At 47.5% G+C, this 12,450-nt stretch overlaps 1 protein-coding gene and 1 pseudogene across 1 annotated transcript; both read right to left on the bottom strand.

Moving 5' to 3' along the window:
* Positions 1-153: 153 nt before the first annotated feature.
* LOC136546266 (aspartyl protease family protein At5g10770-like) lies at positions 154-2,884 on the bottom strand. The gene is made up of 2 exons (XM_066538236.1): positions 2,352-2,884; positions 154-1,646 (listed from the first exon to the last, which is right to left on the bottom strand). Exons 1-2 carry the CDS (start codon positions 2,527-2,529, stop codon positions 292-294), a joined length of 1,533 nt encoding a protein of 510 aa, XP_066394333.1. The 5' UTR covers positions 2,530-2,884; the 3' UTR covers positions 154-291.
* Positions 2,885-9,262: 6,378 nt separating this feature from the next.
* LOC136544115 (uncharacterized) lies at positions 9,263-11,556 on the bottom strand (annotated as a pseudogene).
* Between the last annotated feature and the right edge of the window lie 894 nt (positions 11,557-12,450).

Raw genomic sequence — 12,450 nt, 5'->3', positions numbered from 1 at the left:
GGGTTCAGTTGCCAATTGCTCAATCGTATTGTCTACAGATCAGATAAAAATAAACGCATAATCCCACTGGTTCCCTGCAATGCAAATTGATCTCGGATGAAGCACGGAGAAATGGCAGGAAGACAGAAGAAACAACAACCGTGAGTGCTTGTTCATTTGCCAACAACTAAACACTGTATTACCATTTGCCAATCACCAGGGGTAATCTCAGAAACAAATCTGCAAGTATAAAGATATTCACATATATAGCCCATGCATGGCTGCTACCCCATGCATCCCATCCCAGTCAAGTCAAATATAACCACACATCTCCTGTGCGAAACCAACCTGCGACCCTGAGGTGTCAAAGATGACCCTCAAGTTCTTCTGCTGGTAGTTGCCGATGATGTTGGTCTCGTACTCAGATTTCAGGGCGGCCATGGCGAGGCACACCTGGGAGGAGTCGCTGCTGACGAAGTAGAGCACGCCACCGGAGTCCACCTCCACCTCCACGCCGCCGTCGAACACGAGCTTCAGGCTGGGCACCTGGACCTCTCTGAGCCCGGTCATGTTGAAGCAAGTGTCGAGGATGGAGAACCCTGGAGCCTGCGGGTACTCCGCGAACTGGCTCAGGAACTCGGCCTTGACGGCGTTGTAGATCGACGGCACGAGGCTGGTGATCACGGTGCCGGAGTCGATGATAGCCTTGTTGCCGCCGCCGGCGGCGGCCGAGAAGCCTGAGGATTCCACCTCCTGACCGCCGACCGTGATCCCGGTCAGGTTCACGAAGTAGAAGGGTCCTTGGAGCGGATCGGACACCATGGAGGCGTACACGACCGGGGTCGAATTCCAGTACACCGACGAGTCGTCGCCGAGGGCCAGCGACCCTGACGAGTCGGACTCCTTGAGCGGGAGGCAGTAGGAGAAGACGCCGCCGAACTGGTCCATAGTCTGGGAGACGAGCGAGAGCTGGCTCCGGCCGAGCCCCATGAGGCCAGACGTGCCGCCGAACGGCGGGCCCTGGTTGCTGGTGCCGCAGCCGAACACGAAGCCGTCGATGACCTCCCCGGCCAGGCTGAGCCTGTCGTGCGCCAGGACGCCGCGGGAGTAGGAGCCGTCGCGGTAGCTGAGCGTGTAGCTGCAGGCCGCCGCCGGCTGCTGCTGGTCCTGGCCCTGGCCGCCGTCGGCGCCGCCGCCGCACGCCGCGGCGCCAGACACACCGCCCGTGGCCAGCTGCAGCGCGTCGCAGGAGGAGGAGTTGCACGGCACCGCGGCGTAGGACGGCGACGAGGACGGGTCGAAGAGCGGGCCCTGCTGGTCGTGGCACGACTCGCACGGCGCGCACTGCACCCAGGTCAGCTCGCTGGCCGTGTCCACGATCACCGTCGCCTCGCCGCCACCCAGGCCGACGGTGGCCACGTAGTTGAGCGTCCGGAGCTTCGCGCCCGAGGTGACGGGCACCTGCGCCTTGGACGCGGTCACCGCCACCGCCGCCGCGGTCGACGAGGTGATCATCAGCCTGTAGCCGTCGATTCGCCGTTGCAGCGACGAGACGCGCGCGGCGTCGGTGGATAGGAGACCGTCGACCTCCTCCTTCCTGCTACTGGCCGGCGCGGTGCTGAAGCTGTGGTGCCTCAGCTCGAGCACCGTGGCGCCGTCCACGGCTCCTGAACATCGCAAACAAAACCGACAGTGGACACACACCGTGAGATGAGATGAGATGAGATGAAGTCATGGGAGGGAGTGGGACGCTGAGAAAGCCAGCTTATTTGCTGGCTTATAAGGCATGTATCATACAAATCAGCTCCAGCGTCTTTATCATCAGCCGAACACTCGGTTAGTAATTTACTATTCTTATAGTTGTTTATGTAGTCCACCCACATTAAAAAGTACTTGGGACGTGCTACTTCTGGCAGTGGCAGCAGAGCCCTGACCCCGAAAACTGAAAAAACACCATGGAAATCGCATTGCCATTCCTCGCCTGGTGCAGTCCCACCCACCATTTCCATGGCAAGACGAGCTCGCTCGCTCTTACTGATTGCCGCTTTCCAAATAAGTTTTTTTTTCTCTCCCCTAGCATTTGCAGACTTTCCAAATCCAATACATTTGCAGAACGGAAGTGAACAGAGCCGGCAACGCTTTACCAAGAACAGAAAACAATCTATGATTATGAACAGAGGCAGATGGCCATTGCTGCTGGCAGAAGCATGTGCATTGGGACGGACTGGCCGAATCGTTCTTTTCTGGTGTCCCCACAAGGCCCCAACCCCAAGTCGGCCATTGATTCCTCTGCTTCCATCCAAGAACACCGGAGAAACCAAACCAAGAAACGGGCCAGGGAGACGGAACGGATCAGGAGGGAAAGAACTTACTTGACCTAAGGTGGTGCCTCTGCCTCCCCTGCAAGGCTCTCCTGCTCAGGTGGTGCCGGTGCCGCCGCCCCGCGTCAAGGTGAAGGCAATGCACGCCGCCATTACCGCCTGCTGCTGCGGCGAGGAGGAGCAGCAGCAGGGGAGCAGCTGCCGCAGCAGTGCAACCTCCCCATGCCATCACTCGCTCGGCTAGCTAGCTCGTCTCCAGCTCACTCACAGGAGAGAGAGGAGAGGAGGAGAGAGAGGCCGCGGGGGGGGGGGGGGCGTCTCGGTGGCGTGAGCAAGTGAGAGGTGAGGTAGGCTTGTTGCGGCGCATGGGAACAAAGGCGCAGCAGCTGGCGGCTGGCCGTCGGGTCGGGGGCCTGTGTGTGTCGGTGAGGAGAGGAATTATTGGGGGGGCTTCACATGCATGTCCTCTTGCTTGGCCGCAGCACCAGACAGTGCTCACAGCGCAGCGCGCGCACACACGCACACGCTCCCCGTCCCCGGCCCTTCTCTCTCTCTCATCTCATCTCTCCTTCGTCCCTCTCTCTCTGAGCTGGTGGAGCCGGACCCTCGCCGCTGACACGTTTTCTTTATTACAAGTTTACTACTACCAACGTAGCAGTAGCCATGGAGGAGGGAGGAGTATCTTGTGGTGAGGAAAAAGAGGCGGGGATCGGAGTTTAGTCATCAGAGTGCGGGGGTGGACGCATTGAAAACCGGGTGTAAGTGACATTAATGTCTGCGTCAGGGCAAGGGCGCGGGGGTCAGCGACGCAGCCTTGCCCTTGTCCGGTGCACACTGTAGCACGGAGAAGAAGATGATGCCAAGAGGAGGAAGAAGATGATGCCACAGCACAGGCCGTCCGCGTTGCACTGCCCTGCACTGCAGTACTTGGAGTAGGATTGATACGCGCGAAATTGGGGCTCCGAACGGACAAGGAAATGGAACAGTGCGTGGCGAGCGAGACGACCTCTCGATCGCACGCGTGTGATGCTCGGGAGCCAGGTCTGGTACTCTGGTGTAACAACACATTGGCGCATCGCCATGTGAAGTTGCAACTGGAGGAGTAATGGGGGCGATTGGGATTGGGATTGGTCGCTAGATCTGTCTGCTCTACTTGGTTCTGGCGGTAATACAACTCGCACATGACATGACACTGGAACTCTGCTAGACCGGTCTCAGATTCCGAAATGATCCAACACCACGCGCTGGATCTCTTGAACCTACCGACCCTACATTTTCAGCAAAATAACAGTGTTTTTCTCTCACAATAATTCAGCATCAGCCGTTTTTTCAATCAGCCGAACAAGGCCTTCCGATCCACGGCACAAATTCTTTTCCGGTTTCCGTTTGGGCTGCCTGTCCATGAAAGATGCATAATAGTTTCATTAAGAAAGAAAAAACTGCATACGAGGATACTCCTGCATTCAGAATGTAAGTCCATAGACTCTTGCTGGTCAAACTTTGATAGCGTGATAATATGCGTTGTCATGAGTACATTCATTACGAAAAATGCTTTCGTATATATCTAAAGCCTTCTTTGGCACGGCTTCACCGGTGAAGCAAAAAAAAAAAAAAAATGGTTTTTTCCGGTTTCTAGTTCATTTTAACTCCGACTTACCAAACGGCTCACGCTACAGTGCCTCAGTTTGCGTAAAATAGATGAAGCCAAAGCTGACATAAGCCATGCCAAAGAGACCCTAAGTGATCTGTGAGAGGCCTGTTCGACAGCTTGCTAAAGCAGCAGAAGCTAGCTGTCAACAGAGTGATCTGTTAGAGGTAGCAGTTGTAGCAGCAACACCAACGACTATGGCCCTGTCCGCTTCTTTTATAATCCGTACTTTTTAGATTTTTTTTAGCCGGAACAGTGTTTTTCTCTCACAACAAATCAGTCGGAACAATGTTTTGGCTTGTTTTTTTTTCAGCGAAGCGAACGGGGCCTATAAAAATAAGGTGCCGAAACATATTTATAATCGCTCTGTTTCAAATTATAAGATGTTTTGATATTTCCAGATATATTATTTTTATTATGTATTTAGACATAATGTATATCTAAAGTGCATAGCAAAAACTACGTGCTTAGAAAAGCCAAAACGATTTATAATTTGAAACGAACGGAGTACTAAGGGTAAGAGGTATTTGTTAAGTGCTCCAACCCCAATCTACAAGATGAGACTTCTGCTAGTAATATCAATGGAAAATCTGATATGAAAGTAATTTTTCATGATGAATTTAGGAATATCAAATCCACATTGTCAATTTATGTAACTATTTATGTACCAATGATCAAAGTTAAAATAACATTGTTTAATAGGAACCCTAAAACTACATATTTGCAATCGGACAAAGTATAATTGAATTCCTCAGCTTTTTTCAGCCTTTATGAGCTACTAGCTACGGCTCTGTTCGGCTGGTCTATAAGCCGCTTGTGCTGATTTATACGGCTGATTTGTTGGGAGAGAAAAATACTGTACCATGGCCGATAAGCCGACTTATAATGGTAGAAGAACAGTACCTACTACATGAATGTATCATAGCTATAAATGATTTAGGTAAAGCCACTTCGCTTTTTTCCTCCATTTATTTATTTAGGTAAATCCTCAATATTTGTCTGACCCTCGAGCTCTGGAGCCTATAGTCATGCCCTCGGAAAGCAAAGTGAATAAACTTGTGACTCGAGTCAATCCACAAGGAGGAGTAGAACTCATGGACCCAAGATGAAACATATCGACCAGTCCATCCAAGGAGATATGACAAGCCTGACAGATAAGAAAGGCGAGAACTGATCTGCTCGCCTATAGCTGCAACTAGAGACTCTATAGACCAGACCCGCTGAGATCTAAAGGCAACACCGCTGTTGAGATATGCACTATAGAGTCATCCTGCAACACAATGTAGAAGTGCTCTGAGGCATGCTCATCCCGCCTTGGCGGAAACCAATCCTCAAACTGTACTAACCGTAACTCCTGCACCTATCTGGCTATGGCTGCCCTCAAGTCAAGGTGTACCACGGGAGGCGGACCATGTGGTCTGGGAGGTGTACGAGAGCCTCGCCTTTGTGTCTGAGGCCTCAGTGACACCTGAGTGCATGTGCGACTAGAGCGTCGAAGCTGTGGCTGTGCTGCCTGCTCTGCCTCCTCAACCTGCTCTACCTGTTGAGCATCATTTGTCTGCTCTACTGACGTGGCCAACTGCTCAGTCACCCTCTGAGTCTGACTCTCCTCTACATGAGAGACCTCTAGAGCATCCTCTAAAGAGACACACCGTCCTCTAAGCATGATAGTCCTGGGTGGACTACCAAGACTAGCCTTAATCCTCTCAACGACGGCCCTCTGAGTTGGTGACAACTGATCGCCTATGCTAATGCCACTGCTAGATCCAACTCTCTCGGCACGCTCTGCGGCAGCTGCCACTGCTGCTGCCCCTCTTTACCTCAACATCATCGAACTTGCGCTTCTTCTTTGTAGTCTTTTTCGCCTTTCCTTTTTGCTGAGCAGTCAGGCGAGGCGGAGGCCTTGGATCCTCATTGCCGGGACCACCCCTGACATTCTTGCAACGTGCCATCTCTAAAGCTGACAAGAACCACTAACACTCAAGAGGCTCGGCCTCTGTTCCATACGCGTGGGCTTGGCCTTGGGTTCAACTGCCACTGGCAGCTGCTAAGTAACCTCAAACGAGCTATCTCGCTGCATGGATAGAAATAGATGGAATACATATAAGCATCACATTATATTCTAGAGATGAGCGAGATCCTAATTAGAAGCAAGCAGTGAGGTACGAATAGAATGAATTTGGCTTACTACCTTAGAACAAGAAGAATCCCTGTGAAAAGGTAAGTCACTGACAAACACAGGGGCACCATGAATCAAGGCAACCAGAACAAGATAGGGGTGCTATAGGTCATGGAAATGCCGGTGCACGACGCTGGACATCAAGGTGGAGCACCTGGAGGAATGGTAGCCGACCAAGAGAATCACCGGTGCATGAGCACGGGACACTGAGAGAAAGACACGCGAGGTCGCCAGAGGGAGCCGAGACGTCGATGAGTCGAGGCGAGGAGGAAACTCCGGTGGTGGCAGTGAGCACTGGGCGGGCATGATGAAGCACGACGAGAGCAAGACTAGGAGTGCGAGAAGGGCTCCAGTGCTGAGAGCATGGGCGTGGCGGTGGAGATGTGAGGGTGGCACGTCGGCAAGGGCAGTACGGTGCGAGCTCGGTGGTATAAATGAGGGCCCCTCGTGATAGTTATAGAAGAAATGGATCTAATCCACATGAGTTGAAGTGACCGGACGCGCCGATGAAAATGACTGGACATAGCAAACCAGAGTCCGGTCGAGTATAGAGAGGTCCAGAAATGCCCAAATGGCAATCGGACATGTCTGACGACACATGACCGGACGTGCCACAAAGTTCGATCGTCCTCAAGAATCAACACGCACATGACCGGACACAGAGGAACGTCACACCTGATGCTGGGCAAACACTATTCAACGTCTAGTCCTCCTTCAGCAGCAGTTCCTTAGAAGTACTGATTGGACGCTCTGTAGCAGAGTCCGGTGCCACGTCCAGCCACTCTTCAGCTGTTGTTTTGCTTCGATCCAGCATGTCGCTTTTTCCCAATCGAGTCCCAACTTCAATAAAACCAAAAAGGAACACAAATTGGGACTGATATGGGAGACTTCTCTCAAACCCTCAAAATTTTTTAAAATAATTTGCCTTCGGCTATAATTCTTTTTAGGAAAATAGGCAACAAAAGGGCGAGGAGCAACATGTGGCCACACAAATAGAGAAATCAACCATTGGGAGCTTCAAATGCTCTCTCTATTTGTGGACAAACAAAATGGATGCTCAAAAGATAATCGAAAAGAACCGACAAAGCAACACACATGCATATGCAATGCAATACAAGAAAGTAAATCTAGTTGCTTGTCAAGTTTGATCCAAGGTTAAGCTTTTTCATACACTTTTTGGCGGTTATCTTAACTATGTTAGACAAGCACTAAGTGCATTACTAAAATTTAAACATGTTGTATATTACAATGCAATGTAAGGGACAACACAAGCTCATTTTTATTGAAGTTACTAAGGTCAAGCACATTGAACTCACTCCTCAACAGACAAAACGTAGCCTCATCCAGTGGTTTAGTGAAGATATCCACCAATTGATCCTCGGTCCTTACACCTTCTAGTGATATATCAATTTTAGCAACATGATCTCTAAGAAAATAATGACAGATATCTATGTGCTTGGTGTGAGAGTGTTGAACCGGGTTATGAGCAAGCTTTACCGTGCTCTCATTGTCACACAAGAGAGGTACTTTTCTAGAACTACACCATAGTCTATAAGAGTTTGCTTCATGTAAAGAATTTGTGCACAACAAGCACCCACGGCAATGTACTCCGCGTCGACGATGGACAATGCCACACTATTTTGCTTTTTGGAGGTCCAAGACACTAGTGATCTACCATGCAAATGGCACCCTCCAGATGTGCTTTTTCTATCAATTTTGCAACCGGCATAATCCAAATCGGAATAGCTAACTAGTTGGAATCTAGCTCCTTTGGGATACCAAGACCAATGCTTGGTGTGTGCTTAAGGTACCTAAGGATTCTTTTAACGGCAACCATGTGAGCCTCCTTAGGATTAGCTTGAAATCTAGCACACATACACACACTAAACATGATGTCGGGCCGAGATGCGGTCAAATATAATAAACTACCAATCATAGAATGATAGAGAGTTTGATCAATCGATTTACCTCCCTCATCTAGGTCAATATGTCATTGGTGTCTTGATTGACTTACATCCATCCATTTTGAACCTTTTGAGAAGGTCCTTGGTATATTTTTTGTGAGAGATGAAAATCCCCTCTCATTTGCTTGACTTGAAAACCAAGAAAGAATGTAAGCTTTCCAATCATAGACATCTCAAACTCCTTTGAGATTTATTCACCAAACTCTTTGCAATAGTCTTTATTTGATGAGCCAAATATGATATCATCAACATATACTTGACAAATGAAGATCTCTCCATCAAGGTTCTTGGTGAATAGTGTGGTATCGACATTCCCAATGGTGAAGCCCTTCTCAATTAGGAAATCCCGAAGACGCTTATACCAAGCTCTTGGGGCTTGCTTAAGCCCATATAGCGCCTTGGACAACCTATAGACATGATTAGTATATCTAGGGTCTTCAAACTCAGGGGTTGATCAACATAGACTAGTTTATTTATGAAACCATTTAAAAATGCACTTTTAACATCCATTTTATATAATTTCATTTCATGATGGGATGCATATGCAAGAAGGATATGAATGGCTTCAAGTCTTGCAACCGGTGCAAAGGTCCCTCCAAAATCCAACCCTGCAACTTGGGAGAACCACTTTGCAACTAGCCTTGCCTTGTTCATCACATCGATGCCTTGATCATCTTGTTTGTTGTGGAACACCCACTTTGTTCTAATGACTCTTGCATCTTGTGGTCGCTCTTCAAGTGTCCAAACTTTATTTCGGGTGAAGTTGTTCAACTCTTCATGCATGATATTTATCCAATCCGGATCTTGAAGAGCTTCTTCTACATTTTTAGGCTCAATCTATGATGCACGGATACATGGATACGGATACCGGTACGTGATACGGCGATACTCCGATACGCCATTTTTCCCAAAATACAGATATGAGGATACGGCAATATATATAAAAAATAAAAAATAAATCCACCGAAATTAGAAATTAGTGCACAGACCATAAATATTACATAACATAATATTGTTCAGGGCATAATGTTCAGGCCATCAAGCCATTATTCAAACTTAGGTTCAACATACACACATAACTACATGATGAAATGATAAAACAATAATTGATAAAGTGATGATGCATGAACAGCAGCTGGCCATGACAAATTGGCAATCATCAAGAAGTCTTTTAGTCACTTGATCCAACATCTTCAGTCAGACCCAGTGCCCCAAGATCTTCAAGAACTCTTTCAAGGTCTGGCTCATCAAGTGACAGATCAACATGCTCAAGGAAATCAACACCGCCCTCAAAATCAGCTTCAAAAGTATCAGCTCCAATATCCCACATTGCTGATGGACCATGGTTGCATTCCTCATTTTTTCTAGAAAGAAGACGCAAGTCTGGTGTGTGAAAACTAGATCCTCAGCACGTGCAGGATTGAGCCTACAAAGTCAATTGCAAGTTTGCAATTAGGAATCAAACTACAGGTGTCAAACAATTGAGATTAAAAAAACAGCAATAAAAGGTCGAACTAGAACCTGTTTCTCAAGGAACTATGAATCAGCCCATAGGTACTCCAATTTCTCTCAGCATAAGAAGATGATGTTGGCTGGCCAAGTAATCTAAATGCCAACTTCTTCAGTTCTAGAGCAGAATGACCATGAATTCCCCACCATTGCTTTGGATCCATATAAGTTCTATCCTCAAGTGAATCAAATGAATTGAATCCAGGTCCAAACAAAGAGAAATTAGCATATTGTCGCTTGACCCTTTTTAATTCCTCACCAGAAAAATTCCTCCTAAAACAAGCATTTCTCATTTCTGAAATCTCCTCATCATTGTGGGGGGCTTGTCGGTTTGGAACCTCATTGATCCATTCCTCAATATAGTACTTGGGATTTAGTGAGTGTGCCAAGCAGTGCAAGGGGGTATTGCTTTTTGTCCAATGGCTCACCAAGATGTCTTGCATAGCTGAGTAAAAGGTGGATTCTTCATGTGGCTCTTTCCCTTCATAACGATATATCACATTCTTCACCTTCTCTATCATTGTGTCCCACATTTCATATATCAAGTGGAGGCATGGCTTGTCAGTATCAGCTGCCCGCACCATAGAATACATAGGATTAGTGAAACTGAGGAAATAGCACACCTTATCCCACCACACATAATTCACAATATTATCCTTCACAAATTGGGCTGGACCAGGATTATCCTCCCTGTATGCAGTCCACTTTTCACTCACTACCATCACTGAAAGAGCATCTTTTATAGCCACAAACCTCTTCATCATCACAACAGCAGAGGCAAATCTTGTCTCGGTAATGGCAAGGAACTTAAGCTTGCTATACTCATTGAACATGGATAGCCTCATGGAGTGATTCATGATGAAATTCTTTATACTGCTAGCATCTCCAATGATCTCACTGATCCATTGGAATTCATTATAAAGCTCATCCTCAATGTCCCTAGGAGCACATATGTTCTTCAAGCCAAGGTTCAGAGTTTGCACAACAAATGGGGTCTAGAAAATCTGAGGGTGCTTCTGCTCAACAATGATACCAGTAGCTCTACAATTGGCAGCATTATTAGTGATCACTTGCACAACATTTTGTGCCCCAACCTCATCAATTACAGCTAGCATCTTCTCTAAAATATATTCCTTGGTCTTGGATATTCCTTCAGTGTTGAATGCTTTAAGAAACATTGGACCATCTTCCATCACAGCCAAGAAATTCAAGAGTGGGCGCCTTTGAGCATCTGACCATCCATCTGATACAATACTCACACCTTTAGAATTCCATGTTGCCTTGATGGGCTACAGCAATCTCTCAACATTTGTCTTCTCTTGCACAAGAAGAGTTGTCCTTAACTTGTTGTAGCTTGGAGGGACATATCCTCCAATTGGATGATTGGCAGCAAACATGAAAGCCTTCCTGAAATATGGGTTACGTGCAAGATTAAAAGGTAGGCCTGCTGTGTAGAACATCCTAGCTATCAGTTCATCAAGCTGGCTATGGACTTCTAGATTGAAGCTGCACTCAATAGCCGAAACACCCCTCCTCTTCCTCATCTTCTCATTGCCCTCAGTTGGAAGTGGAATATCTCTAGGAAGGTTCTACCAGTAGCAGCATTTGCAACAGAAATTTTAGCTTGCAGTTGTTCAAGAATATATACAGTCACCACTCGACAAAATGTAACCCCAAAACTAGAAATCTTTAACAGATGTGCTTTAACTCTAGAGTAATGTCCTTGGAAACCCTTGTTACAAAGTCTGCATCTCATCTTTGCGTTGCCCCTTGATCCTTTTTAGTTTTCTCAAGAATTTGAACATACCTCCATAGGGGCTTCTTGTCATCATCGTCTGTAGGAATCACACGAGCAGAAGCCAAGACTCGATTTGAAATAGCAGGATTGTTGGCAATAGGAAATTCTTCACTTTCACCACTATGAGAGGATGCAGAAGCATTCGTACTAGTCGCCATTTGATCTGACATGAGGGGAAATAAACATAGAGCAGATGAATCAGTACATGGGGAGATTGATTTGAGAAGGGAAGGACCAGACATGGAGGAAGCAGAGGAATGTCAGACTCACCATGGAAGGGGAAGGAGCAGGAGGAGGCACGGGCGGGTGGCCTGGTGGTGGTGACGGCAAGGGAGTGACAAGCAGCGTTGCTCCGAGCGGCGGTGAGTAGCAAGCTGCCGTGCGTGAGGCAGCTACGGCTACACGAATGGCCTGGCGGCGATGAGCAGCAGGCTGCCGTGCGTGAGGTAGCTGCGGCTGCGCAAATGGGGATGAGAAGGGGGGCACAACTGAATAAAGGGCTTTAATACGAAATGATTGAGTGGTGTTAGGGTTTGAAGGTATCGCACAGGTGTCCCACAGGTGTCCCATGAGTATTTGGTTTATTTTTATTATTTGGAAATTACTAAATTGTCCGATATGTCCAGGATACGTATCCGGACGTATCCATATCTGATATGGTATCCGACACTAGTACATGAGTTTTGTGAAGTATCCGCGTATCGTAGGGCTCAATGTAAGAAACAAACGAGTGATATTCAATAAATAAAGCAAGTTTTTGAGAGAAAGTCATTACACCCTTTGAAGGACTCCCTATGATAAGATCTTGTGGATGTGCTTGTAGTAGGGGTGAATTTCTTCTATCAACCACTTGAGGGGGAGGTTGTGGAGCATCAACATCTTGAGCTTGTGCCACCATTTGATCATGAAAGATATGAGTATCTTCATTTTCTACTCTCCCATCTTTATCATCATCTTGTGGCACATTTGATGAAGAGGGTAGATCAATCACTTGTACATCATCTTCATCATCTTTGGGCTTGATGTCTCCAATCGGAATGTTCTTCATGACC

Source organism: Miscanthus floridulus, chromosome 3 (genome assembly GCF_019320115.1).
Source record: "Miscanthus floridulus cultivar M001 chromosome 3, ASM1932011v1, whole genome shotgun sequence".
NCBI lineage: Eukaryota > Viridiplantae > Streptophyta > Magnoliopsida > Poales > Poaceae > Miscanthus > Miscanthus floridulus.
The sequence above is the reverse complement of the archived record's forward strand: the minus strand, read 5'-3'. Positions and strand labels throughout refer to the sequence as shown.

What these genes read in the sequence shown, in the direction of transcription:
- LOC136546266 (XM_066538236.1), bottom strand. Translation starts at nt 2,529, where the DNA reads ATGGCATGGGGAGGTTGCACTGCTGCGGCAGCTGCTCCCCTGCTGCTG. An exon ending in GAGGCACCACCTTAGGTCAA is followed by an intron (nt 1,647 to 2,351) that starts GTAAGTTCTTTC and finishes TGCGATGTTCAG; the next exon opens with GAGCCGTGGACGGCGCCACG.